Below are 26,932 nucleotides of genomic sequence, written 5' to 3' on the forward strand. Positions count from 1 at the left end.
TTGGCTGTTTAAAGTCAAGTAAATTATGACACTGCTGCTAGTAGAATTGCAAAAAAACCCACAAAGATTAGAACTTTAAGACTGAGCACTTTAGATGCCTTGGCCTCATTTAGATATTTGCAGATAAAGAAACTTTTGTTTATACACGAACATGCCTTGCCTGCTTTTTGCTGTAGCTTTTAATTTAAAAGAAGCTACCAGCTTAGCCACTGTTTGAATTACAGCTAGATATTAATTAACTTGCACAGAAAGTTAATCAATTTGGAAATTTGATTTATTTTGGGATGTTGTGATGTAGCATGAATTAGCACCACTGAACATTCTCCTGGCTTCTGTTCCTAATCTTGATTATGTCTGGTGATAGAAAAAATAGTTATGGAATGCTTTCTTTTGGTAGAGTGCATGTGTTTGTTGCAATGCATGTTTGTAGTTGATTATTAAATAGCTTATCTTTAGCTCTGTGTTTTTAAATTGGATTAAGTTGGATTACTGTCACTAAAGCAAATCTATTGCTTGTTCCTAGTGCAACGTTTAACTATCAAAGAATCAGCAGACAATTTGTTCCCAGAGCAGAAGTCTTCTCTTAATTATTTGAGGCGGAAGAAAGAACGACCTTACCTTTTAAATTTGAGTGGTACTGAATCATCAAGAGTACTCAGGCCAAGGCAAACCAGACTAGACAGTCCACTCAGTAATCGTTATGCAGGAGACTGGAGCAGCTGTGGAGAAAACTACTTTTTAAGTAAGAAAGAAAATTTAAATACTGTGGATTATGATGATGTCCCTTCAGAAGACAGAGAAAATGGAGAAAACTGTAGCAAAATATATGAGCCAGATATGATTGAACAGCCAACTCCTCCGTCCAAAGAATGCACATTTCAGACATATTTGACAGTGCAGACAATTGAGTCTAGAGTGGACCAAAAAGTCAATCTCAAAGATCTACAAGAAAGTATTGATACTTTGATTGGAAATCTAGAGCGTGAACTCAACAAAAACAAGCTTAATATGAGTGTTTAAGGTTGAGAGTTTTGCTTTTTCATAACGTCTTATGTTTCACATCCATCTTTCTCACTTTCTTTTCTCTCTTACAGTGATGTTTTAAATTTTTTACTCTTGAAACCTTCAGTTATTTTCTAACAAGTTCATGTAATTCAAAAAACACCATTCATTACCATAATTTTTACTTATTTCATTAGGAAATTTTTCTTGAGGTAAAGATAATCTGGACTTCTTGTGGGTATTTTTTTAAAATCTTGCCAATGCTATGGGTATAAGTTTAAAATGCACTTCTGAGGTTCATGTAAGTTACTAGCCCCTCAAGACTTTTGTACTTTATAGGAACTGCTTTTCTGAAACAGACATTCCTTCCAGTGGAAGGAATGCGGCTGCTCCGTCTGATCTGCAGTGTGAGTCCATGCACGCTGCAGTGCCGCTCCGTCACATTTCACTCACGATGCAAATGCTGCTGTAAGAAACCCTTTTTATAAAGTAAAATTATACAAATATTAATGTATTCTGTGTTAACATTCAGTAATTATTTAAACTTAAAAAAATAAGTATTTTTATAATCCCCAATATATGTATATATTTATCAGCGCATATATGTATAGACATTAGAATGGGGGAAGGATTGGCTGCAAAGTCACGAGTAATCTCTAAAGTATATGTCATGAGGCCAAAATCATTAGCTTAAAAATGTCTTTTTCAGGGAAAGAACATTTAAGTTAAAGGAGGAGTTGCACAGAAACACTTGAACCAAAACACTAGGAACATCTAAATAGAAAAAATAGACTTTCATTTTTGACTTACAGAAAGTCACAGTATCCCCAGTGAGGAGTCATCCTTTAAATTGAAATCTTCTAACATTTTAAGGGATTAAGTGCCAAGATTTCTGCACTGGTGACTTAAATTTAAAAATCTTTACCTATTTATACATTTTTATCTTCTGCTTTTTAAGACAAAGTAATTATACTTAGAACATATTTATTTATAATAGTACATATATAACTTTGACTTTATAATTACCTTCATTTCTAAAGAAATCTTGCCAGAATACTACATTATTGATTTTTTTAAATTAACTTATTTTGACTAATTATGTCTACAAGATAGTCATTATAGTGATCACAACAGTGTTTGAAAATGTAAATTTAGAAGTCTTTTTTACTAAATTGGAATGTATTTTTTTGTAAACTTTTATACCTACAAATGTGTAATTTAAAATTATTAACAAAATTTGAACTACCAACTTAGAGATGTAGCAGCCATTAAAAAAAAACTGACTTCTTGATGTTTTTTTAAATATTAAAGTATTAACTTTCTATGCAATATACATTGGTAAATGGAATACCAAGTAATTTAATTTGAAAATTTACTTGTTAAAAGTCAGATAAATAACTATTTTTATATGAAACTTTCATTTTTAAAGCTTTATATAATAATTCAGAAAAATACCAAAAGAATATGTGACAGATATATATTATTGAGTAAATGGTCAAAAGAAATGTACCCTAAATATTTTGTAAGAAGACTGTCTTCTTCCTTTTGAGTGCTATATCATATACATTATATGAATTAGTACCAAAAATGTAAAAGCTTTATTAAAACATTATAACCTCAGTATCATGCTATTATTATGATGATTTTTAAGGATCATTTATTTCAAAGTCATTCTTTTTAAATGAACATGTTAAAGTATTGGACCATCATATATTATCCATAAATATATGTAATAACATTTTTTTTCCAAAATTGAGTTTTCCAGAATCTGCAGTACTTTAAGGGCCATATATTATTTTGGATGCTAATGATTTTAAAGTTAATCTCTGCCATCTTAAGTATTAATAGAAAATACTAAACATGTTGTTTAAATCAGTCATAATAAACCTCTTTTGTTGACTGTGCCGTTTTAGAAGTACTCCATAGGTATATGCCTTTATTTAAAATGGCCTTTTCAAATCTTTTTTGAGTCTTTATACCTGCTTTTTATAGTGTCCTGGAATCTTCCCATACTGTTAGACAGTCAACTCTCATTCCTCTGCCAGCCCTAATGGTTTTTAGGATTGAAAACAAATTTGATTTTAGTGCATGTACCTGAACAGAGGTACTTGCACAATTTAAACAATTCAAGTAGATTAAAAAATAAAAGTGCTCCTCCCTGCCATCCACATCAGTCTCACTTCTCAGAGGTAACAACCACTTTTTATTCTTTAGGTAACTGCCTCTGTCACTCTAGGCTTACTGCTGCTGTTTCTTGATGTGTCATTTAAGTGGTACCTGTTGACTGTCCGTTTTGAGTGATAAGCAATTTATTTCACTCTATTCCTCCTCCTCATTTATTTATTTATTTAATTTTTTTTATTTCTCTTTTGGTTGCTTCTATGACTTTAATAAATTATTCCTTGATCCATCAGTTTTAAACGGTATCTCTTGACCTCTTACCATTGTGGAAATGACCAACCCTGTACTTTCTTTCCAATTCATTACTGCCCTTTACCTCCAACTTCTGTAAGTTATACTATTAGTTTATATAACCAGAGATTAATAGATGTGTATTATTTGGGGAAACTAAACTTTTAATTTTCCTTTATGTATTGATTCTAAAAACTGCTAATCAATAACGAGCAGTTGTACTAGATTATGCAGATATATTCATGGGTGATATTACCATGTGATTGTACCTCCAATCTTACAATCTTGAAATCTGTATACTGATTTAAGCAGAATACAAACTAAAGGTCAAATGGATTGTTTTACCTTACAGCCATCAGTTTCTCTAAATCATGTATTATTTGCTTCATAATGGCTTTTGAAGATTTTAATGTTTCCTGGAGTAAGTAATTACCTTTTATTTTCTTGGCGAGAAGAAAAATACTTTCTTTATTATTATACTTCCTTTGTCATTAAATTACCAAATTCATTCAGACTACTTTTAGCTTTCATCCTGGGATTCCTGAAGGGTATCATTACCTTTATTTTTCTTTGACAGAAGGAAAATATTTTACTATAACCCAGGGATCATTTTAAGCTTCTTAATTAACTTTATCAAACTTGTGCTTAGCAATTCTTAGCTGTTTCCTGGGATATATTTTCTTTGCACTCCTATGTGCTACTTTTTTTGTTTTGTATTCTTAATTTCATTTTTTCTTTTTTGATTTGTTTGCTGAAGTATATTTATAAGTAGCCCTCTGCTACAGCACTTCCCAAAATCAGGCACATGGGAGATAAACTTTGAGTCCTTGCATGTCTGACAAGGTCTTTATTTTTTTCTATACTTCACTTTGATTGGACTTATCCAAGGTTCAAACTCATTTTCCTTAGAACTTTGAAGACATTTCTCTATTATCTTCTAGCATCCAGCTTTGCAGTAATCCAGGCAAGAATGGTGGTGGTTCAGACCAGCAAGGAGACAATAAAGTGGTGAGGAGTGATTGTATTTTCAATACATTTTGAAGTAGGAGCCAAAGAAATCTGCCAGTGGACTGTGAGCGAAAGGAGTAAGTCCTGAGCAACTGAAGGATGGAGTTGCTATCAGATAAGATTGACATGACTCCACTGTGTTTTTTAAATGAGTTCCTTGCAGTGGATGCTGCTGTTATAAATACAGTGGTTATGGAAATGCTTTATAAATTCCGTATTAACTCTTTAAGTACTAATGCTTCTGTACCTGGTGATGGTGCCCCTAGAGTCACTGTAAGAATAAGAATGCAAGAAGACTTTGAATATATCTAAGCAAAGTCCTACACTGTAATTGTCTTTGGAAATTTTCAGATTGCGTAGCTTTGTATCAGGGACCCGAAAGAAACAGGTTTGGGAGTGATACGGTTCCTGGAAAAAATTTAATTCCAGACCAAAGAATGATTTTTAGGCTTAGGATTTTATAATTTAAGAACATCAAATTTTAGCTACTTGGACAGTGATAAAGTTGTTTTATGTTTAAGTCCTAATTTGAGTCTTACTGACCTGAGGAATTTGGTACTAAGAGGAATGCTCTTTTCTCTTTTCCCCGCCCCATGTTTGCTTTGAATTCAATAACGCTCAGATATGATAAACGTCCTGACAGAAGCATCAGGTTGTACCCCAGCTTCCAGGAGACAGAGCAGTTAGCCAGCATTGTTTCTCTGAAACTTGCACGAAGGTAAATTCTATGAAAATAAAAAAGGGATGTAAATGCTGAGCAGCCTGAGCAACAGTTCCCTAGACTTCATCTCGCCCTGTTGCCCCAAACTTGGAATCATTCTCTTAGCCGTTAGACACAACCTGTCATTAGTTCTATGCACTGAAGTTTGTTACTACCAACACCCTCGTCCAAGCCACCAGCATCTGTCTCTTCCTAGTTCATCTCTTTACTGTCACTCTGCGCTCTCCACACCCACAATCCATTCCAATCACAGAAGCTACAGTAAACTTTAGAAAAGATAGCCACACCCTCTCCAGGACCTTTTCCCATGGTCCCTGTGCTTCAGCAACACGGAGGACCTTAGTCCTGTAAGGATCTTTGGACTTGCCATCCCTAGTATCTAGAAAGCTCTTCACTCAGATCTTACTTGGGTGCCTTTTTTTAATCATCTCACATCTCTGCTTAAATGTCAAGCTAATCAGTAACTGCTTTGAGAATGGGGGAGGAAGACGATAGAGATTTCTATTTCTTGTAACAAGCCCCAAATAGTTATGCTACTATATGAGTAAACTACAGATATTTATAACTTTGGAAAATGTTTCTGCCTTACTTTCATCAAGACGTTTATCAGTATCTGAAATTACCTTGTGTATCTGATCGTTATCTGTGCCCACCCTTCTTGAATGTAATTTCCGTGGCAACAGGGACCTTGTGTATCTAGTTCTTTGCCATAGGCCTAGGACTTATAACATTGAAGATGTTCAGTTATTAATAAATGAATAAAAAGGGATTCTTAGAGAATGCTTATCTTTTGTCAGGAAAAGACAGCACTATGAGGTACAACGTGTATGTAATTTTTCAAATATTCACTCCTGGTCAATAAATCATTTGTGGTTAAGAAAATAATGTTTCCTTGTTTTTTCAATGATTTGTGTTTCTTTTGGAACTAGAGTGACATTGGGAAAATTTAGTGACTGAAAAAATAAGGGGGTTGGTAATTTTATGTAATGTTGTGCTGCAGAGTTCAGTGGAAACAATTATTTAAATGATATGTATGTGAAAAGGTACATCTCACCATAAGAAAGAAAGGTTTCTAAGAAAGCTTTTGTTAAAATGAATCATTTATTTCTTTGCAGAAATTGTGATGAAAAATATCCTGTTAATTTTTGTGCACTTTTTAATAGAACTGGAAAAACCTATTTTTCACTGTATTAGAAAATATTTTCATAAAGTTAAGTGAACACTATAAACAATTCCTTTTTTAAAAAAAATTAGAATAACAGAGACCACTTCAGGGCGAGGAACTACATTTAGTGTTTTCATTTTTCTCAAACAAGTGTTTGTTTTAAGCAAATGAGAAAAACACCTAAATATTGCTCCTGAATTGGGTTAACTTAATCCTTGTTTGATAAGGCCTTTGGCATGCTTTTAAGTCAGTTGAGTTAATCTTTCTTTTTTGGCTTAATGGATGTATTATGTAGTGAAAACTTGGTATTGGCCTCAATATTCTACATACTTCTTTGACTGGAAATTTTACTCTTCAAAATAAACTCTTCCAAGGAGAGCTTAAAATTACAGCTTTAGACAAGTACAATGGATATTAATTTAAGAAATGGGAAAGTCCCTCACATCTAAGATGTTTTTGTGAAAATGATGAGCCTGCAGCTTACATTTTTTCACAGCCACAGATACTGAACAGTGAGTGAACCCTTTGTTCCTGACCTTTGTTCAGGAAAATGGATCTATTTGTGTCTCTTCTTGACTGACTCTCAAACCCCATTCCTTTCCTCCATCCCCACCCCATCCCCTTCCCGCCAGTGTAAGTGCATATTTTAACCTAAGAGCAACTCTGAATCATTAGTGAAAACAACTTGTCTAAACCTGGGAGATGAAAATTGTCAGAGGTAAAGTGCTGTCTGTCCTAGGTTATGAGTCTATGTTTGATCTGTACATAATGTCAAAACTCACCTGTAAAGTCAACCAATCTATACATAAAAGAAGGCCGGTTAATATCTCTTTCCATCAACATTTTATTATAAACACTTTAAAGCATAAAGAAAAGCTGAATATCATACAGTGAACATTCACATATTTACCACCTATCTTCTATCATTGTAAGCATTTTGCTGTATTTGCTTGATCATGTATTTATGTGTCCACTCTTTTTTGTCTTAATTCTTGGTACATTTTAAAGTAAGTTGCGGACTTCCAGTACATGTCACAATATATCATTTTGGACACCACAAAAATTGAGTTGGAGATAAACTGTGTGTGATTATAATTACCCTCTAAGAGTTATATGTGAATTCACCATAAATCCTAGGTCATCGTTAGAAAGATCCATTGCTATGAAAATCCTCTGAAAATTAATGCATATTTTGGGTATCTTGTGTTCCTTTCCACAGTACTTTTAGCTATCCCAGACCTCCATCATGCAGACAACCTTTACAATTTCTGCCATATTCAAGTACTATGTGTAATATTATTTTCTTATTTTCTCTAAACATTTTTTCTACTAAATTATTTATTAATTTTATAATTTTATTATAAAATAAAATTTATTATTATTATAAACTTCATATTGTTACCATAAAAGGAAAACCAGTAATCATTTGTCATAAACAAGTTAATCTCATCTATTTTTTTCAATACACTAAAACAGATTCATAATGTACACCTTAGCATGCATACCACACTTGGGGAAATGCTGAATGACAGTCCCTGTTCTTTCCAATTTTCCTACAAGAAATATTGGGACACAAGCAAAGTCAGAGCTGCCTTGAAAGTTGGACTCATAGATAACACCAGGGAGGGACAAAAACATCACATCCAGATTTGTGAAAGTCTCATTTTGATGATGGAGAAAGCTGAAGGGTTTCCTAGCAGCGCTAGGAAGGGTCTGTCAGCAGCCTGTCTGAGATATGTCCTAGGTGGGGTCCATTCTTCATGAGCCCTATGCTGCCAACTCCAGTGGCCCTGCAGGCCCCACACTGGCAGGAACAGAACCAAAGGCAATCCTTGCAGCTGGGGTTCCTACTTTAGGGTCTTCTCAGGGCTGTGGCCCTGACCACAACCACAGTTTTCATTTTGTTTCCTCTTTTAACCCTCTCCTGCCAGCGTCGCCTTCCCAACTACGTCTGTGCTAGCATGTGTTGTAGGAGACCTCCACCACACCCATCTTTCCCTCCTGAAATTAGAGCCTATTATAGGAACCAGACACATGGAGATAAAAATAGCAGATAAGGTAAGCGGAGGACTTCCCTGGTGGTCCAGTGGTTAAGCATCTGCCTGCCAATGCGGAGAACACAAGTTCAATCCCTGGTCTGGGAAGATTTAATATGCTGCAGGGCAACTAAGCCCGTGTGCTACAACTACTGTGCTCTGCAACAAGGGAAGCCACTACAATGAGAAGCCCATGCAGAGCAACAAAGACCCAACACATTTAAAAATAAATAATGTTTTTTTAAAAATTTTAATGTATACACACACACACACACATATATATATATTCTAGCATTAGTAAGCTGGAGAATGTGACTTTGGTCTGTAGTGAACTGGGCTTCTTTCTACATCCCTGTGATCTGATCTCCTCAGTCAGTCCCTGGCAGCATTGGTAAAAAAAACAAGCCTCTCCTGGCAAAGGTGGAAGCTGCCAGAGACATAAAAACATCTGCATATTACCTAGTACCCACAGGCTGGCTGTGTGTATGAGGGAGCAGAGAAGGCACCCAGCCAGCAGGCTCATGTCCTGCTCAATCCCACTCAGGTGAGTCTGTCTTCTTGTGACTTGAACAGTAAATTAGGGGTAGAGAGAAGCTGAAGCATTCCTCTCCTGCCCTGTTCCCTTGAGAGGTGGGGAAGTTCCCTCCCTTTCCTGGAAACAGGAGAAGAACAGGATGTTATCGCCCAATAATTACCTCCTATTGCTTCCTCCTCTAGTGACCAAATGTCACAGGATGAACTTGGGGACCCTTCATCAAATGCAGCACGAAATAGAAATGCTGAATGGCATGTTGGCAGCCAACAACAATATGCAAAGATTTTCCAGGTAATTGCTAGGAAATCATTGTCATTCGGCACCCTGGTTAATCTACACAGTGGCCAAAGCTGGGCATATTCTTGCCTCTCTTGATCAGTCCTCTTCTCCTCAAGCCTCTCAGGCCATGTGCCAGCTCTGGTGCCTCAAGCCTCAGGGGCCCAACCAGTCTTGCCCTCCCCTCCCATGCCCAGCACAATCTGCCTCCTCCTGCCCTGCCTCCAGGGAAAACTCACCTTCTATTTGATCCTCAGTGTCACGGGAAAGTGTGCACTGCTGTGTTGTTGATGGCAGGATTATCTGTACTTTATTTTAAAATGAGAGCCTCTATTTAAAAATTAAGCCTCTTTGAAAGAGTATGCAAAGAAAATATCAGGGGAACTCTATGAGTTTCTCTCGGTTCTGTCTGTTGACTATGGGCTCCCTTGATGCTGCTGCTACCTCGCAAGGTCACGTTCACTTCTGGGAGCTGGTCAGCCGTTGTATGAGCCATCTCCACTTCCCATATCTACTTACATCCTCAGCCACTGCGGAACAGTACTTAAGCCATCATCAGCTCTGTTCTTCATGCTCTTACACAAGGCCCAAGTCATAAAGGGGCTGAGCTTCTAGCAAATCACTTGATGGAAATTTTATGAAAGTCAAAATTGCATATGTAAATTAGTTGCATATGAAAAGCCTAGGCTAGCCAAAACAACATTGAAAAAAGAGTAACAATGGAGAACCAATACTACCTGATTTTAAGGTGACTTATAAAATGATATAATTTAGACAGTACGGTATTGGCACAAGGATAGACAAAACATCCATGAAACATAATAGACGGTTCAGATAAAGACTCATACATATACGGACAACTGATTTTTGACAAATGCAATCCAGGGGAGAAAGAATAGTTTTTTTCAACAAATGTTGCTGAAACAATAGGATATTCATTTGGAAAAAAAAACCTTCAATAATATATCTTATACCATACAAAAATCAACTAGAAATGGATCATAGATCTAAATGTAAAGCATAAAAGTACAAAACTTCCAGAAAAAAAAACAAAAGCCTTGGGTTATGCAAAAATTTCTCAGGTCACCAAAAATGTGATCCATAAAAAAACAAATTGCTTAACTGAAGTTCATCAAAATTAAAACCTTCTGCCGTTTGAAAAACACTGTTAAGAGAATAATAAGATAATCCAAAGTGGGACTAAATGTTTGTATGTATCTGGTAAAGGGCTTGTATCTGGAAAACTCACAAATCTGAATAGTAAACAACAAAACCTTCCAAAATAATGAGTAAAATATGTGAACACATATTTTCATGAAATAAGATATGTGGATGGAAAATAAGCTCAACAGTGTTACTCATTAGGGGAATGCAAATTAAAACTACAGTGAGACACTACTACATCCTAATTAGAATGGCTACTTTTAAAAGACTGACCCTGGTTCCACTGGTTAAGAATCCATGTGCCAATGCAGGGGACACGAGTTTGATCCCTGGTCCGAGAAGATTCCACATGTCATGGAGCAACTAAGCCCTTCACGACTGCTGAGCCTGACCTTTAGAGCCCCCGAGGCACAACTACTGAAGCCCAGGCAGCTAGAGCCTGTGCTCTGCAGCAAGAGAAGCCACTGCAATGAGAAGACCTCACATTGCAACTAGAGAGGAGCCCCGCTCACTGTAACTAGAGAAAGCCTGTGTGCAGCCATGAAGACCCAGGCAACCCTCCCCCACCCCAAAAACAGGCTGACCCTACTGGTGAGAATGTGTAGGAACTAGAGCAGCCGTCACTGCTGGTGGCAGTGTAAAATGGTTTGTAAACATTTGGCAATATCTTAGAAAGTCAAACATACCCACACCATGTGATCCAGCCATTCTACTCCTGGATATTTATCAAAGAGAAATAAAAGCTTAAGTCCATTAAAAGTCTTGCACAAGAATGATCATAGGAGGCTAATTTGTTATGAACCCAAACAGGAAATCACCAATTCAAGTGTTCATGAACAAATTGTGATATATCCATACAATGGAATATATCTCAGCAACAAAAAGTAATGAACTATTGATACCCTCAACATGGATGTATGTCAAAAGTGAAAGAATAAGACAAAAATAAGTACATATCATATGATTTCATTTATATAAAATTCTAGAAAAATACATGCTTACCTATTGTAATGGAAATAGCAGATCAGTGATTGGGAATTGAGGGGAAGTACTTAAGGGAACTATTGAAAAACAGCATGAGGAAAATTTGGGGGTGATGGATATGTTTATTTCTTGACTTGACATGCACATATACATATGTCAAGACCTAAAAATTTGTGTATTTAGATTATATACAAGACTTCCCTGCTGGTACAGTGGATAAGAATCTGCCCACAAACTCAGGGGACATGGGCTGGATCCCTGGTCCGGGAAGACACCACATGCTATGGAGTAGCTGAAGCTCTCGCCACACAGCTACTGAGCCGGTGCTCTGGAGCCCTTGTGCTGCAACTCCTGTAGCCCACAAGCCGTAGAGCCTGTGCTCCACAACAAGAGAGACCTCCACAATGAGAAGCCTGTACACTGCAACGAAGAGTGGCCCACTTACCCAAACTAGGAGCTTCCTGGTGGCTCAGCGGTAAAGAATCCACCTGCAGTGCATGGGCCTCAGAAGATGTAGCTTGGATCCCTGGGTCCGGAAGATCGCTTGGAGGAGGGTACGGCAACCTACTCCAGTATTCTTGCCTGGAGAATCCCATGGACAGAGGAGCCTGACAGGCTACAGTCCATAAGGTCACAAAGAGTCGGACACAGTTGAAGTGACTGAGTCTGCACTCACCACAATGCATGGAAGATCCAGCGCAGCCAAAAATTAAAAAAAATCAACCTTTAAAAGAATAAAATATATACAGTGTATTTCATGTAAATTATACCTTAGTAACACCCTTAATTGTGTACATGTGCAACTGTGTATTGTACCTATGAGACTCATGTAGCACAATGTTCTAGGATTCACAGTATAACATTGCCTGTGAGAGCAGGAACTCTGAAGCCAGTCTTGGTTGGTGTCACTACATTTCTTGGACTAGTAACCTGATTTTTCTGTCTCAGTTTTCTTACCTGTAATATGGGGATGGTACCCACTACCTCACAGAATTGTTGATGGGATTAAAATATATTAAAGCATTTAGGAGAGTACCTGATGCTGAAGTAAGAGCTCATGAAATGTTAGCTATCATTATTAGTAGTGTGGCATCAGTTTACAGTTTTCAGCAGTAAATATAATCACTGTCAATCATAAAGGCCCATTATAGAATACGCAAGTAATACAGACCTCTTACAAGTGAATGTCCCTTTGCTTCAAAAAAAATCTCAAGTGATGAATATAATAGATTCAAGGGGATTAGCCATGTAGTGATCTTCATTAAGGGCTTCCCAGGTGCCACTAGTGGTAATCTTCCTGCCAATATAGAAGACATGAAAGGTGCTGGTTCGATCCCTGGGTCAGGAAGATCCCCTGGAGAAGGAAATGGCAACCCACCCCATACTCATGCCTAGAGAATCCCATGGACAGAGAAGCCTGGTGGGGTACAGCCCACGGTGTTACACAGAGTCAGACACTACTGAAGCAACTTAGCACACAGCATGATCTTCATTAAAGTAGAATGCTACCTCACTTCTTGTCTCCTATTCCACTCCTGAAAAGGATTTGGAACGGGGAGTTTTCTTAGATTATCCAGATGGTCCCTAAATATAATCACAAGTGTCCTTATAAAAGGTCAAGGGAGGTTTGACTGCAGAATTAGTGAAGGGCAGTGAGGGTAGGTGGGGCGTCCCCTGTGTCTCAGCAGTAAAGAATCTACCTGCCAATGGAGGAGACCCAGGAGATGCGGGTTGGATCCCTGGGTCGGGAAGATTCCCTGCAGAAGGAAATGGCAACCCACTCCAGCTCATGCCTGGGGAATCCCATGGACAGAGGAGTCTTTGGTGCTGCGGTCCTTGGGGTCCCACAGAGCTGGACACAGCTGAAGCCGCTGAGCACAGCACAGCAAAGGTGGGAGAGGAGATGAGTGACGTGCTGTGAAAGAGGGATGCCCGCAGCCCCCAGGGGAACGAGGAGCAGGATCTCCACTGCATCCAGAAGGAAGCAGCCCTGCCTGGATTTCAGACCACAAGACTCCGTTCTGACTTCTGGCCTCTTCTTCTTTCTTTTATTGAGTTGCCAAGTCGTGTTTGATTCTTTGTTACCATGTTACCATGGACTCTAGTCCGCCATGCTCCTCTGTCCATGGGATTTTCCAGGCAAGAATACCAGGTTGCCATTTCCTTCTCCAGAGGATCATCCTGACCTGTAAAAGAACACATTTTCATTTTTTTTTAAGCTGCTAAATTTGAGAAACCCTCTTTAGCTCCTCAACTTAACCTGCCTAAATCTTCAGGCCTCAATTCAAAAGGTGCTTGCTCAGAAGCAGCTAGAATAGATGCCCTCCTGCCCTATGTCTGCTGCTTTTGACCTGTGATTCTTCACCCTGGCTGTGCATCTGATCTTTTACAGTCATCGCAGGTCATTGTGACATGCAAGCCAGACTGAGAACCACTGCTCTAGACTGGGTTCTTCGGACTAGTTGGTAGTAAGAATAGAGCAATCTGGGCATGCGCGCATGCACCCTCAGTTGCTTCAGTCATGTCCGACTCTTTGTGACCCTTTGGATTGTAGCCCACCAGGCTCCTCTGTCCAGGGGATTCTCCAGGCAAGAGCACTGGAGTAGGTTGCCATGACCTCCTCCAGGGGATCTTCCCAACCCAGGGACTGAACCCTCGTCTCTTATGTCTCCTGTATTGACAGGTAGGTTCTTTACCACTAGTGCTACCTGGGAAGCCCAACCTGGGCATAGCCAAGCTTAGAAGACTGTTTTGCAAATGCTTGCAGGTCTTTGTTCCTTTCTAAGACACATTTACTTGAGCAAGAATTTTGATCCTACAAAATAAAATATTCAAAGCCATCAAAAATATTTCTCCAATATCTTTTATTCTTATACATTTGTTTAAAGCCAATAGATTTTTTAAAGTTGGCTTTATTTCTTTTAAATGAGACAGTTTGCTTTTAAAAATTCAAATAACATGGAAGATACAAAGATGGAAGTAAAAATCATCAAAACTCTGAACATTCAAAAAGTGGTTTGGTAACATATCAGTAGCTATCCTTTCAGACATCTCAGAGTCTATATAATATTTATGTAGTTTTTGTATGATATTTTACAAAGATGGGACCGCATGTGTACTGTTCTACAACTTGCATTTTAAACTCAATATCATATTCTAGATCTTTCATGGTCAATAAATAAAGTTATACATCATCATTTAGTGAATTTATAGTATTACTTTTTATAGCTTCTCAGTGATGTACATGGGCTTCCCAGGTGGTTTGGGACTAAAGAATCCACCTGCCAATGTGGGAGATGCAGGACAAACAGGTTCGATTCCTGGGCTGGGAAGATCCCCAGAGTAGGAAATGGCAACCCACTCCAGTATTCTTGCTTGGTGAATTCCATGGCCAGAAGAGCCTGGCAGGCTACAGTCCATGGGGTTGCAAAGTATCAGACACAACTAAGCAACCGGGCATGCACATATGAATGATTTACATAATCAGTCCTCGTTGATGGATGTGGAGGCTATTTCCAGTGCTCCACGGTTATAAGCAGTATGGGTATGAACAATCTTGAGCACAGAGAGGCTTTTTAAGATTTAAGACCATGGAGATGCATGAACTAGTGAGTGACTGAGTGAAGTCGTTCAGTCATGTCCGATTCTTTGTGACCCCCATGGACTGTAGCCTACCAGGCTCCTCCATCCATGGGATTTTCCAGGCAAGAATACTGGAGTGGGTTGCCATTTCCTTCTCCAGGAGATCTTCCCAACCCAGGGATTGAACCCGGGTCTCCCGCATTGTAGGCAGACGCTTTACCGTCTGAGCCACCAGGAAGTCCACTGGGGATGCATGGGGGAGGGACAAATTGGGAGACTGGGATTGACACTTACACACTGCTGTGTGTAAAATAGGTAACTAATGAGAACCTGCTCTATAGCACAGAAAACTCTACTCAGTTCAGTGCAGTTCAGTTCAGTCGCTCAGTTGTGTCCGACTCTCTGAGACCACATGGATGCAGCACTCAAGGCCTCCCTGTTCATCAGCAACTCCCAGAGTTGACTCAAACTCATGTCCATTGAGTCAGTGATGCCATCCAACCATCTCATCCTCTGTCGTCCCCTATTCCTCCCGCCTTCAATCTTTCCCAGCATCAGGGTCTTTTGCAATGAGTCAGTTCTTCACATCAGGTGGCCAAAGTATTGGAGTTTCAGCTTCAGCATCAGTGCTCCCAATGAATACTCAGGACCGATTTCTTTTAGGATGGACTGGTTGGATATCCTTGCAGTCCAAGGGACTCTCAAGAGTCTTCCCCAACACCACAGTTCAAAAGCATCAATTCTTCTGTGCTCAGCTTTCTTTATGGTCCAATTCTCACATTCATACATGACTATTGGAAAAACCATAGCTTTGACTAGATGGACCTTTGTTGGCAAAGTAATGTCTCTGCTTTTTAATATGCTGTCTAGGTTGGTCATAACTTTTCTTCCAAGGAGGAAGCATCTTTTAATTTCATGGCTGCAGTCACCATCTGCAGTGATTTGGAATCCAAAAAAAAAATAAAGTCTGCCACTGTTTCCCCATCTATTTGCCATGAAGCGATGGGACCAGATGCCATGATCTTAGTTTTCTGAATGTTGAGCTTTAAGCCAACTTTTTCACTCTCCTTTTCACTTTCATCAAGAGGCTCTTTAGTTCCTCTTCACTCTCTGCCATAAGGGTGGTATCATCTGCATACCTGAGGTTATTGATATTTCTCCCAGCAATCCTGATTCCAGCTTGTGCTTCATCCAGCCCAGCATTTCCCACGATGTACTCCGCATGTAAGTTAAATAAGCAGGGTGACATATACAGTCAAGACATACTCCTTTCCCTAGTTGGAACCAGTCTGTTGTTCCATGTCCAGTTCTAACTGTTGCTTCCTCACCTGCATATAGGTTTCTCAAGAGGCAGGTCAGGTGGTCTGGTATTCCCATCTCTTACAGAATTTTCCACACTTTGTTGTGATCCACATATCAAAGGCTTTGGCATAGTCAGTAAAGCAGAATTAGATGTTTTCTAGAACTCTCTTGCTTTTTCAATGATCCAGTGGATATTGGCAATTTGATCTCTGGTTCCTCTGCCTTTTCTAAAACCAGCTTGAACATCTGGAAGTTCATGGTTCACGTATTGTTGAAGCCCGGCTTGGAGAATTTTGAACATTACTTTACTAGTGTGTGAGATGAGTGCAACTGTGTGGTAGTTTGAGCATTCTTTGGCATTGCCTTTCTTTGAGACTGGAATGAAAACTGACCTTTTCCAGTCCTGTGGCCACTGCTGAGTTTTCCAAATTTGCTTGCATATTGAGTGCAGCACTTTCACAGCATCATCTTTTAGGATTTGAAATAGCTCAGCTGGAATTCCATCACCTCCACTAGCTTTGTTTGTAGTGATGCATGGTCACCATCACCCTGATACCAAAACCAGACAAAGACAACACAAAAAAAGAAAACTATAGGCCAATATCACTGATGAACATAGATGCAAAAATCCTCAACAAAATTTTAGCAAACAGAATTCAGCAACACATCAAAAAGCTCATACACCATGATCAAGTTGGGTTTATTCCAGGGTTGCAAGGATTCTTCAATATATGCAAATCAATCAATGTGATACACCATATTCACAAATTGAAAGATAAAAACCATATGATAATGTCGATAGAAGCAGTAAAAGCCTTTGATAAAATCCAGCACCAATTTATGATTAAGACTCTTCAAAAAATGGGCATAGAAGGAACCTACCTCAACATAGTATGATAAGCCTACAGCAAACGTTCTCAATGGTGAAAAACTGAAAGCATTCCCCTAATATCAGGAACAAGACAAGGGTGTCCACTTTCACCACTATTACTCAACATAGTTCTGGAAGTCCTAGTTACAGCAATCAGAGAAGAAAAAGAAATAAAAGGAATCCAGATCAAAAAAGAAGAAGTAAAGTGCTCACTGTTTGCAGATGACATGATACTGTACATAGAAAACCCTAAAGATAGTATCAGAAAATTACTAGAGCTAAACAGTGAATTTAGCAAAGTTGCAGAATACATAATCAATACACAGAAATCACTTGCATTTCTATATACTAACAATGAAAAATCAGAAAGAGAAATTAAAGAATCAATCCCATTCACCATTGCAACAAAAAGAGTTAAATATCTAGGAATAGACTTGCCTAAGGAGACAAAAGAACTGTGCACAGAAAATTATAACACATTGATGAAAGAAATCAAAGACGACATAAACAGATGGAGAGATAATCCATGTTCCTGGGTAGGAAGACTCAATACTGTGAAAATGACTATACTACCAAACACGATCTACAGATTCAATGTGATCCCTATCAAATTACCAATGGCATTTTTCATAGAACTAGAACAAAAAATTCATATGGAAACACAAAAGACCCTGAATAGCCGAGTAATCTTAAAAATAAAAAATGGAGCTAAGGAACCTTCCTGAATTCACATTACACTACAAACCTACAGTCATCAAGATAGTATGGCACTGGCACAGAAACAGAAATATAGACCAATGGAACAAGATAGAAAGCCCAGAAATAAACCCATGCACCTATGGGTACCTTATTTTTGACAAAGGAGGCAAGAATATACAATAGGGCAAAGACAGCCTGTTCAATAAATGGTGCTGGGAAAACTGGACAGCTACATGTAAAAGAATGAAGTTAGAACACTTCCTAACACCATACACAAAGATAAACTCAAAATGGCTTAAAGACCTAAATGTAAGACCAGAAACTAGGAAACTCTTAGAGGAAAACATAGGCAGAACACTTGATTACATAAATCAAAGCAAGATCCTCTATGACCCATCTCCTGAGTAACAGAAATAAAAAGAAAAGTAAACAAATGGGACCTGATTAAACTTAAATGCTTTTGCACAGCAAAGGAAACTATAAGCTAGGTGAAAAGACAGCCCTCAGAATGGGAGAAAATAAGAGCAACTGAAACTGACAAAGGATTAATTTCCACAATATACAAGCAGTTCATACAACTCAATGCCAGAAAAACAAACAGCCCAATTAAAAAGTGTGAAAAAGACCTAAACAGACATTTCTCCAAAGAAGACATACAGATGGCTAACAAACACATGAAAAGATGCTCAACATCGCTCATTATTAGAGACATGCAAATCAAAACCACAATGAGATATCACCTCACACTGGTCAGAATGGCCATCATCAAAAAGTTTACAAACAATAAATGTTAGAGAGAGTGTGGAGAAAAGGGAATACTCTTGCACTGTTGGTGGGAATGTAAATTGATACAGCCACTATGGAAGACATATGGAGATTCCTTAAAAGACTAGGAATAAAACCACCACATGACCTGGCAATCCCACTCCTAGGCATATACCCTGAGGAAAACAAAATTGAAAAAGACACATGTATCCCATTGTTCACTGCAGCACTATTTACAATATCTAGAACCTGGAAGCGACCTACATGTCCATTGACAGATGAATGGATAAAGAAGTTGTAGTACATATACACAATAGAATATTATTCTGTCATAAAAAGGAACACATTTGAGTCAGTCCTGATGAGGTGGATGAACCTAGAACCTATTATACAGAGTGAAATAAGTCAGAAAGAGAAAGATAAATATCATCTTCTAGCACATATATATGGAATCTAGAAAAATGGTACTGAAGAATTTATTTACTGGGCAGCAATGGAGAAACAGACATAGAGAATAGACTTTTGGACATGGGGAGAGGGGAGGAGAGGGTGAGATGTATGGAAAGAGTAATATGGAAACTTAAATTACCCTATGTAAAGTAGATAGCCAACGGGAATTTGCTGTATGCCTCAGGAAACTCAAACAGGGGCTCTGTATCAACCTAGAGGGGTGGGATGGGAGGGAGACAGAAGGGAGGTCCAAAAGGGAGGGGATATGTGTATACCTATGGCTGATTCGTGTTGAGGTTTGACAGAAAACAACAAAATTATGTAAAGCTATTATCCTTCAATAAAAAAAATACATTAAAAAATGAAAATAGTATGTACAATGTGAGATTTAGATTGAGTTTTATATTTTTCTTTATGGATGTTAACAGTTGAACAGAATTTGTTGAACATTCCTTCATTGAACTGCTTTTGCATCTTTGTAAGAAATCTGTTGGACATATTTGTGTGGATGAATTTCTGAGTTCTCTACTCTGTTGCATTGATCTGCGAGCTCCCCTGATGGCTCAACCAGTAAAAATTCCTCCTGCAATGCAGGAGAAAGAGGGGACACCTTCAATTTTCTCTAAAAAAAGTCATGCGGTGCCATTTCGGCTGCATTCTGTTCTCTGAGGCAACCACAGAGACCCACTCAATTTCAACGGGAGGGGAAATAGAGTCTATCTTTTGAGGGGATGTGGCAAGGGTTTTGAAGAGCTCGTGGGACTCCAGATATATTGCTGTGGCCATTTTTGAAAATTTATTCAACCACAGCAGAAGCTTGTCATGGTTAAATCTCTAAAGCTTGTAAGTGGTTCAGAATTCTTTCTGACTCCAAAGCCCTGACTCTGATCCAGATATTCCTCTTACTTTGTGACTGAAAACTATTAACAGCACATTGTCAATTCCTTTTTAGTCTCTAAACAAGTTCTTACGAGCACTGTTCATTTTCCTATAGGAAGACCACACGTGAACTACTAACTTTAAAAGGTATGTAGATACTATTGTGGCTTCCCCAGTGACTCAGTGGTAAAGAATCTGCCTGCAGTGCATGAGACACAGGTTCTATCCTTGGGTCGGGAAGATCCCCTGGAGGAGGGCATGGCAACCCACTCCAGTATCCTTGCCTGGAGCATCCCATGGACAGAGGAGGCTGGTGGGCTACACGCATGCAGATCTCACTATTGCGCTGCATTAGGTAGTGATTCATTTTAGAGCATTTTTGAATTCTTGGTAGCTTTTTTTTTTTTTTTTTAATTTAGCAGTGCCAGTCTTAGTTGCAGCACATGGGATCTTTCATCCTCGTTGCAGCTGTGGGATCTTTAGTGGCAGCCTGTGAACTCTTAGTTGCAGCATGTGGGATCGAGTTTCCTGACCAGGGATCAAACCCAGGCCCCCCGCATTGAGAGTGCAGAGCCTTAGCCACTGGACCACCAGGGAAGCCCTTTGGTGGTTTTTAAATCATGGAAAGGGAATAGTGTTTTCCAGGAAGCAGACATCAGAGAGAACCCAGCACAGGTGGAGAACAGCGTAGACGGCAATGTCTGGAGGGGAAGACGGGAAGGCAGATCTGTGAGAGATGGGCTTAAAAAGTAAGCAGGGCTGTGTCATAAGCAGGCAAAGAATTTAGACCCTGTCCTGAAGCTGATGAGTGCCAACCATTGAAATATTTTAAGTCAGGAAGTGATGGAGTCCAGATTTGGTTGACGTGGATGGGGGTGAGAGGAACATATGAAATGTCTTCTGACCTATCAAACAGGTAGCTCTCTTTCCCAAGATAAAGTCTAATTTTCCTCTTTTTCCTAAGTTTCAGATTTTAAGACCCATTTAATTGCTGTTGTTCAGTCGCTAAGTAATGTCTGACTCTCTGCGACCCCATGAACTGCAGGCTTCCCTGTCCTTCACTATCTCCTGGAGTTTGCTCAAACTCATGTCCGTTGAGTCGGTGGACTGTTAAACCAAATTAATTGGCTACTAACATAGATAAATTGTTTACATCCAGTGAGGTAACAGAATGGAATATCTTGGCTAGTTGAATATTAATTAAACACTGTAAGGAGTTATAATGCCATAAAATACACTATAGTAAGCATAAGTAAACTTGTTTTGATGATTCAAAAATCACTTTAGAATCCCAAAATAGTTCACCGTCTATTATTATTATTGTTCTACATACTCATGTTCAAGGCACTTAAATTTTATAAGGAACTTTCATATGTTTTATCTGACTATAATCTTTATGATCATTCTGTGCAATGGGTATTATCATCCTCATTTAATAGATGAAGAAATGGAGGATCAGAAAGGTTATTTGCCCAATATTACAAAGCTTGAGTGTGGCTGAGCTTAAACTCTACATAGCTGTCTCTATACCTAATGACAACCAGAAATTATTGTTCAGTCCTAGAGAGACAACCTGCAGGCTGTAGCCTACTGATATTTGAATGGACCTTGAAATTGGTCCCTAATAAACCTCTAACAATAAATCCCTAATAGCAAGACCTTTTTGGTCTTTTGTTGTCAAAAGTGTTCACTGCAGAACTAGAATGCACTGAAGTTCTAGTTAAGGGTTGTTAGGATTCTGGATAACTGAGTTTATTCTGTTTTCTTAATTTATTACATTTAGATCCATACAGTCAAGAAACTTCATGAAAACTGAAAAATTATTGTCAGTCTCAAAGGTTAATTTAGCTTCTTTATTCAGGCTGACATAAAGCGGGCACTTGCCATATATTATATTTAATTTAGAGTTGTTTTTTTTTAAGAGTGGTTTTTTTAAGATAATTGTTTTTCTTAAAAATATGATTTCACAAAAGGACTGGAAATGTATCTTAGTTGACAAGGAATAATATGAAATCTCTTTCACACCTTCTTTCCTCCCCCTCTTTATTTTTTTTTCCTTCCCCTCTTTAATAAAAGATTAAAAACTGTTTAGAATATCACATGTACAGGTGACAGAGAAACCTTATTTTTTGCCCTTTGGAACACTGGCATTGTTGCAGAAAAACACAACCTGTATTATTTACCACCCACGCTGCATATGTTTTCAATGTCGTATTTGTGAACCAGAAAGCATTTGGAAGCAATTACACAATTTTTAAAAATCATTATTGTCTCCATATACTTCCATGGCTGGTTTCTGTGATGTTTGGGGTTTGACTCTGATGGTGCAAAGTGGTTTTACATGAGCCTGTGACCCTCAAAGAACTCAGCAGCTGTGGAAAGAGTGAATTCATCACACAGCGTTTAATTTGCCCTTCACTGAGATATTCAATTTCCGTCGCAGGGGCCTTGCTCAGTCACATAGTATCTGACCTGGCAATGGCAGCTTAGCAACCAGGTGGAGAGAGCCTACCCCACGCAGGCTTTGGATGCAGGGCACAGGGAGTTTAATTATTTACAGTGGTGGATTACTACTGAGGCCGCGGAAGCGGGCCTGGGCCATGGTCTGCTGGAGCCAATGGCCTTTTCATGCGCACCCAGACGGCATGTTTATCTGAGGACCTGAAAATACACTGGCTTAATTATGCAACATTTCTTGGTGGGTAAAAAGCAGTTTATACAGCTGAATGATAATTAAATTTATCTAATAAATCAATCCTTATTCAAATGATTAATTTTCAGAGTAGTCATAAGCATTTTAAGTTCTGCAAAAAAAAGCTACTTTCAAATTTTAAATACTACATCCAATATGTCTGGTCTCTTACTAATATGATCAAAGGCTAATATTAAACTAGGCATGCAGAGCCCCCACTTAAGTCATACTTGAGAGTGAGAGACATTTTCATTACAGTTAATAACAAAAATGTTAAAATCAGAGAGTATTAGCTAGGACAAAGAGGAAACACTATGGCTTCTCTGGCACATGAGTGTATGCACTTGAGACCAAGCAAGAAAAAGAGGCAACATTTATTAATCACTAACTATATGCCAGATATTTTACATACATGGTCTTTGTAGAAGGTAGGTATGATTATTAGCCCAGTTTTACAGATGATGTAACCCACTCTTGACGGACAGAACACCTGGGTGATAAAACTGAGTTTAGGACTCAATTTTGCTAGGATTTCAAGGCCCCCTTTCTTTTCACTACACTGTACACTAGATCAAAAGATCTAAGTGCAGAAGAAGAACTGGGTTGACCCACAGTGGGGAAGGAAGGGGCAGTAGGGGAAAGGGCTAGAGCCCTAAGAAGTGGAAGGAGCTACAGCAGGGAACTCTATTTTCATTCACACTCAATATTTCTACACCTTCAGTCAGAGTTCCCAGCCTGGGAACTGAGTCCCAACTGTATTCTCTGATGGGATTCAGCAGGTCTGAACTTGTCTGCTACGTGGAGAGTCTGAGCCAGAGAAAAAAGCATCTGCTGGAGAAGTTGAGGAGTCTTGGAGGGAATGGCATCCCCAAAACGAAGGAGGCAGCACAGTGAGTCTGCGCAAACTCCGAAGTGTTGGAGGCAAAAGGAAGAGAGCATGCCGGGTGGTCTGAGACTCACCCCATGCATCCTCTTTCCCTTCCTCTCCTCTTCCATGGGTACCAGACCGGCATGGAGCTCTGAAGTCTCTCCCCCGCGTCTCCTGCTCAGCCTCCCAGTAAATCTCTTGCACATCTAGTCCTGCTCCCCGCTGCCTTGGTGTTCATTTCTTGCCGGACCTAAACTAACACATAGGTCAGTAACCTGAACTAACAATAGGCATTGATCCAGCATTTTCCCCTCTGTCACAGGCCATTAGCTTCTCTAGCATATTGGGAGAAGGGAACCTTTGAGGGCCTGGTGGTTGTGGGCTTGTTTTTAAACACACGACTCTACCTTCTTCCCAGGGACTACAGAACACACCTGGGGGGGCTTCAAAGAAGGATGAAATACCTGATAAGCAGGTGGGGCAGAATCCCATGAAAAGTGCGCTATCGCTTTTTATGTGACTCCATTGGAGGCCGTACGCTGGTGAGATGACGAGATCTGGAAAAACTGAGGTTATAAACACACAATAAAAATTTCACACGGAACTGATAATAACTGCTTTCACAGGCAAGATGAACCCCATGTTTAGTTTCAATAGCATGATATTACAACCATACTGTATTTAAACGTTAGATAAAATAGTAGCAAAACATTTACTGCTTGCTGTATGCCCTACCATGCTAAACTCTTTACTTGATAACCCTAAAGGAGATGCTTATTCAGTATCTCCTGTGCTAAGAAAACCCCACTTTTGTTTGAGACAACAATGTGCCAGCTCCAGGTAATGGATTTTGTCATGTAACCACGACACTCCTGTTTTCTCTCTAGTCCCACCTTCTTCTTTTGTACTAAGAGGGGAGCACACCTCTGTCAGGGAACCTAAAGCAGAAGTCATCTGGGGCTGAAGAGGGGGTTGGGTTAGCAAACACAGTCTAGAAGACTGCAGGGCAAAACCCTTCACCTTCTTCAGATCCTTGCTCCAATGCCGCCTTCCCAGTAAGACTTACCCTGAACACTCTGCTCTGTTCAACTGTATATGTTATTTAGTCACTAAGTTGTGTCAGACTCTTTTGCAACCCCATGGAATATGTAACCTGCCCGGCTCCTCTGTCCATGGAATTTCCCAGGCAAGAATACTGGAGTAGATGGTCATTTTCTTCTCCAGGAGACCTTCCTGACCTAGGGATCAAACTCACATCTCCTGCATTGGCAGGCAGATTCTTCACCACTGAGCCTCCTGGGAAGCCCCTTTCAAGTATATACTTCAATTAAAAAAATTTTTTTTAAAATGTAGAGCCTGGTACATGGCAAGTACTCAAAATATGTTTTTTTCCCTTTGAGAGAGCATACAAAAATAAAACAGGGAAAATTACTACAGAAAGCACAGACTATTGAGCACAAATACCTGGGACAGGACCAGGCCTCGCACGTTGGGAGGAAGGAGGCTGCCATGATGGTAGGGTGATGAGGGGAGGAGAAGAAGAGATGAAACCAAGATGATAACAGAAAGTCTGACCACATGAGCACTGGCAGGTCCAGGAAAGCCTTTGGCTCCTACCCTGAGTTAGCTGGGAAGCTGAGGAGGAGTTCTGAACAAAAGAATGACAGCCACTGGCTTCCACTTAAAACCACCACATGACTGCTGTTGAGAGAGAGACTGAAGAGAGAACTGTTAGGAGATCAGTGCGACAATTCCGCCAGCAGTGAAGGTGGCTTGGACCATGGTGGGAACAGTGGGGAAGGAGAGGGGTGATCAGGTTCTGGGTGTATTTTGAAGGTGTGGTCAAAAGAATTTGCTTATAGATTGGCCATGAATTGTGAGAGAAAGAGAGAAATGAAGGATGACATCAAGACTTTTGCCCAAGCAACTAGAAGCAAGGTGACTAGAGGACTGTGGGAAGGAAGCATGGGTTTTCGAGGGAAATTCAGGGACTCAATTTTGGACATGTTTAAATACAAGATGCCCACTATACCTCCAGACTTCCCCAGTGGCTCAAAGGTAAAGAATCTGCCTGCAATGCAGGAGACGTGGGTCGAGAAGATCCCCTGGAGGAGGAAATAGCAATCCATACCTGAATTCTTACCTGGAAAATCCCAAGGACAGAGGAGCCTGCTGGGCTACAGTCTGTGGAGTCACCAAGAGTTGAACATGACTGAGCAACTGAGCATGCACCCACTATACACCTAAGTAGAGACATTAAGTACTCAAGTGAATATACAGCTCGATTTTATGGGGAAAGTCCCAGCCAGGTATGGAGGTTGTATGTAAAGCTATGAGATTGGATAGATTCAGCTAAGACATGGGTGTGGATTAAAAAGAAAGAAAGAAAAAAATTCAGGCACAAAGATGAGTCTCCGGGACTTTCCAATAATGACAGTAACATGTGCTGGACACCACCACTTATATGCAGGTATTCATTTGCTCTTATAAAATGTTACTCCACAGAAGGAGAATGTTTCACAGCAGTAAGTCATCTGGCCAAAGGCACTCAGACATGTGCTACTACTTACCTGACTTTTGGTAAATGTGAGTTTTACTTCCTCTAGCAATTTAACTTATAAACCTTGGCAGCATCCTTTGTCTTCCCTACCTGATCCAATTAGCCTCCCATTTTTATTTTAAGCTTTGGGACAGGGTGTCCTAATCTTTTACCTTGAACTATTATGACTGTCTCCTGATAGGATTTCCTGCCTCAAGGCTCTCCCACTCTAACCAGTTCCTTGTCTTCCTGAATATAAAGCTGATCATGTCACCTTCCTGCGTAGCCTTTCCATTAATTCCCCATTATTTGCAAACTCTAATTCAACTTCCTTTGCCTAGTTTAAGGGAACTTTCACCATCTGGCTCCAAGTCTCAGCTCCAATCTCATCTCCTGCTGTTCTCCCCTCAACCCACCTCCCACGCTGGTCACTTTCCTGTGATGTTGAACCTCCTTTTTTTTTTTTTTGGAAGGGGGAGGGCACTCGGCATATGGGAATCTTAGTTCCCTGAGCAGTTATCAAACCCGTGCCCCTTGCAGTGGGACTGTGGAGTCTTAACCACTGGTGTGCTCAGTCACTGGGTTGTGTCCAATGCTTTGTGACCCCTTGAACTATAACTCACTAGGCTCCTCTGTCCATGGGATTCTGCAGGCAAGAATACTGAAGTAGGTTGCCATTTCCTCCTCCAGGAGATCTTTCCCACCCAGGGACTGAACCTGCATCTCTTGTGTCACCAGGATTGGCAGGTGGATTTTTTTTTTTGCCACTAGTGCCACCTGGGAAGCCCTGGACCACAAGGGAAATAGCGTGTGTGTGTGTGTGTGTGTGTGCTGAATCTCTTACTGAGACACATTAAGCTCTTTCACAACTCAGTTTCACATGCTGTTGCCTTTGTGTGCCCACACTGGTTAACCTTCAGTTTAACCCGATATTGATTAGAAGGCAGGACAGTGCACACCATTTCATTCCACACTTCTGAGG

General features: G+C 39.6%; 1 protein-coding gene across 3 annotated transcripts in view; it reads left to right on the plus strand.

Annotated features, from left to right (window-relative positions):
* SYDE2 (synapse defective Rho GTPase homolog 2) overlaps positions 1-9,313 on the plus strand; it is a 45,226-nt gene extending 35,913 nt beyond the window's left edge. The window contains exon 7 of one of the 3 annotated variants that reach the window (XM_043460795.1): positions 9,062-9,313. In XM_043460795.1, the coding sequence (XP_043316730.1) occupies positions 9,062-9,174 (113 nt within the window). In that variant the 3' untranslated portion in view covers positions 9,175-9,313. Of the gene's footprint in view, positions 1-523; positions 6,029-9,061 lie in introns of those variants that run through there. The other 2 variants (XM_043460797.1, XM_043460794.1) reach the window with 2 other exon arrangements.
* Positions 9,314-26,932: the final 17,619 nt, after the last annotated feature.

This window comes from Cervus canadensis, chromosome 2, assembly GCF_019320065.1.
Source record: "Cervus canadensis isolate Bull #8, Minnesota chromosome 2, ASM1932006v1, whole genome shotgun sequence".
NCBI classification, from domain to species: domain Eukaryota; kingdom Metazoa; phylum Chordata; class Mammalia; order Artiodactyla; family Cervidae; genus Cervus; species Cervus canadensis.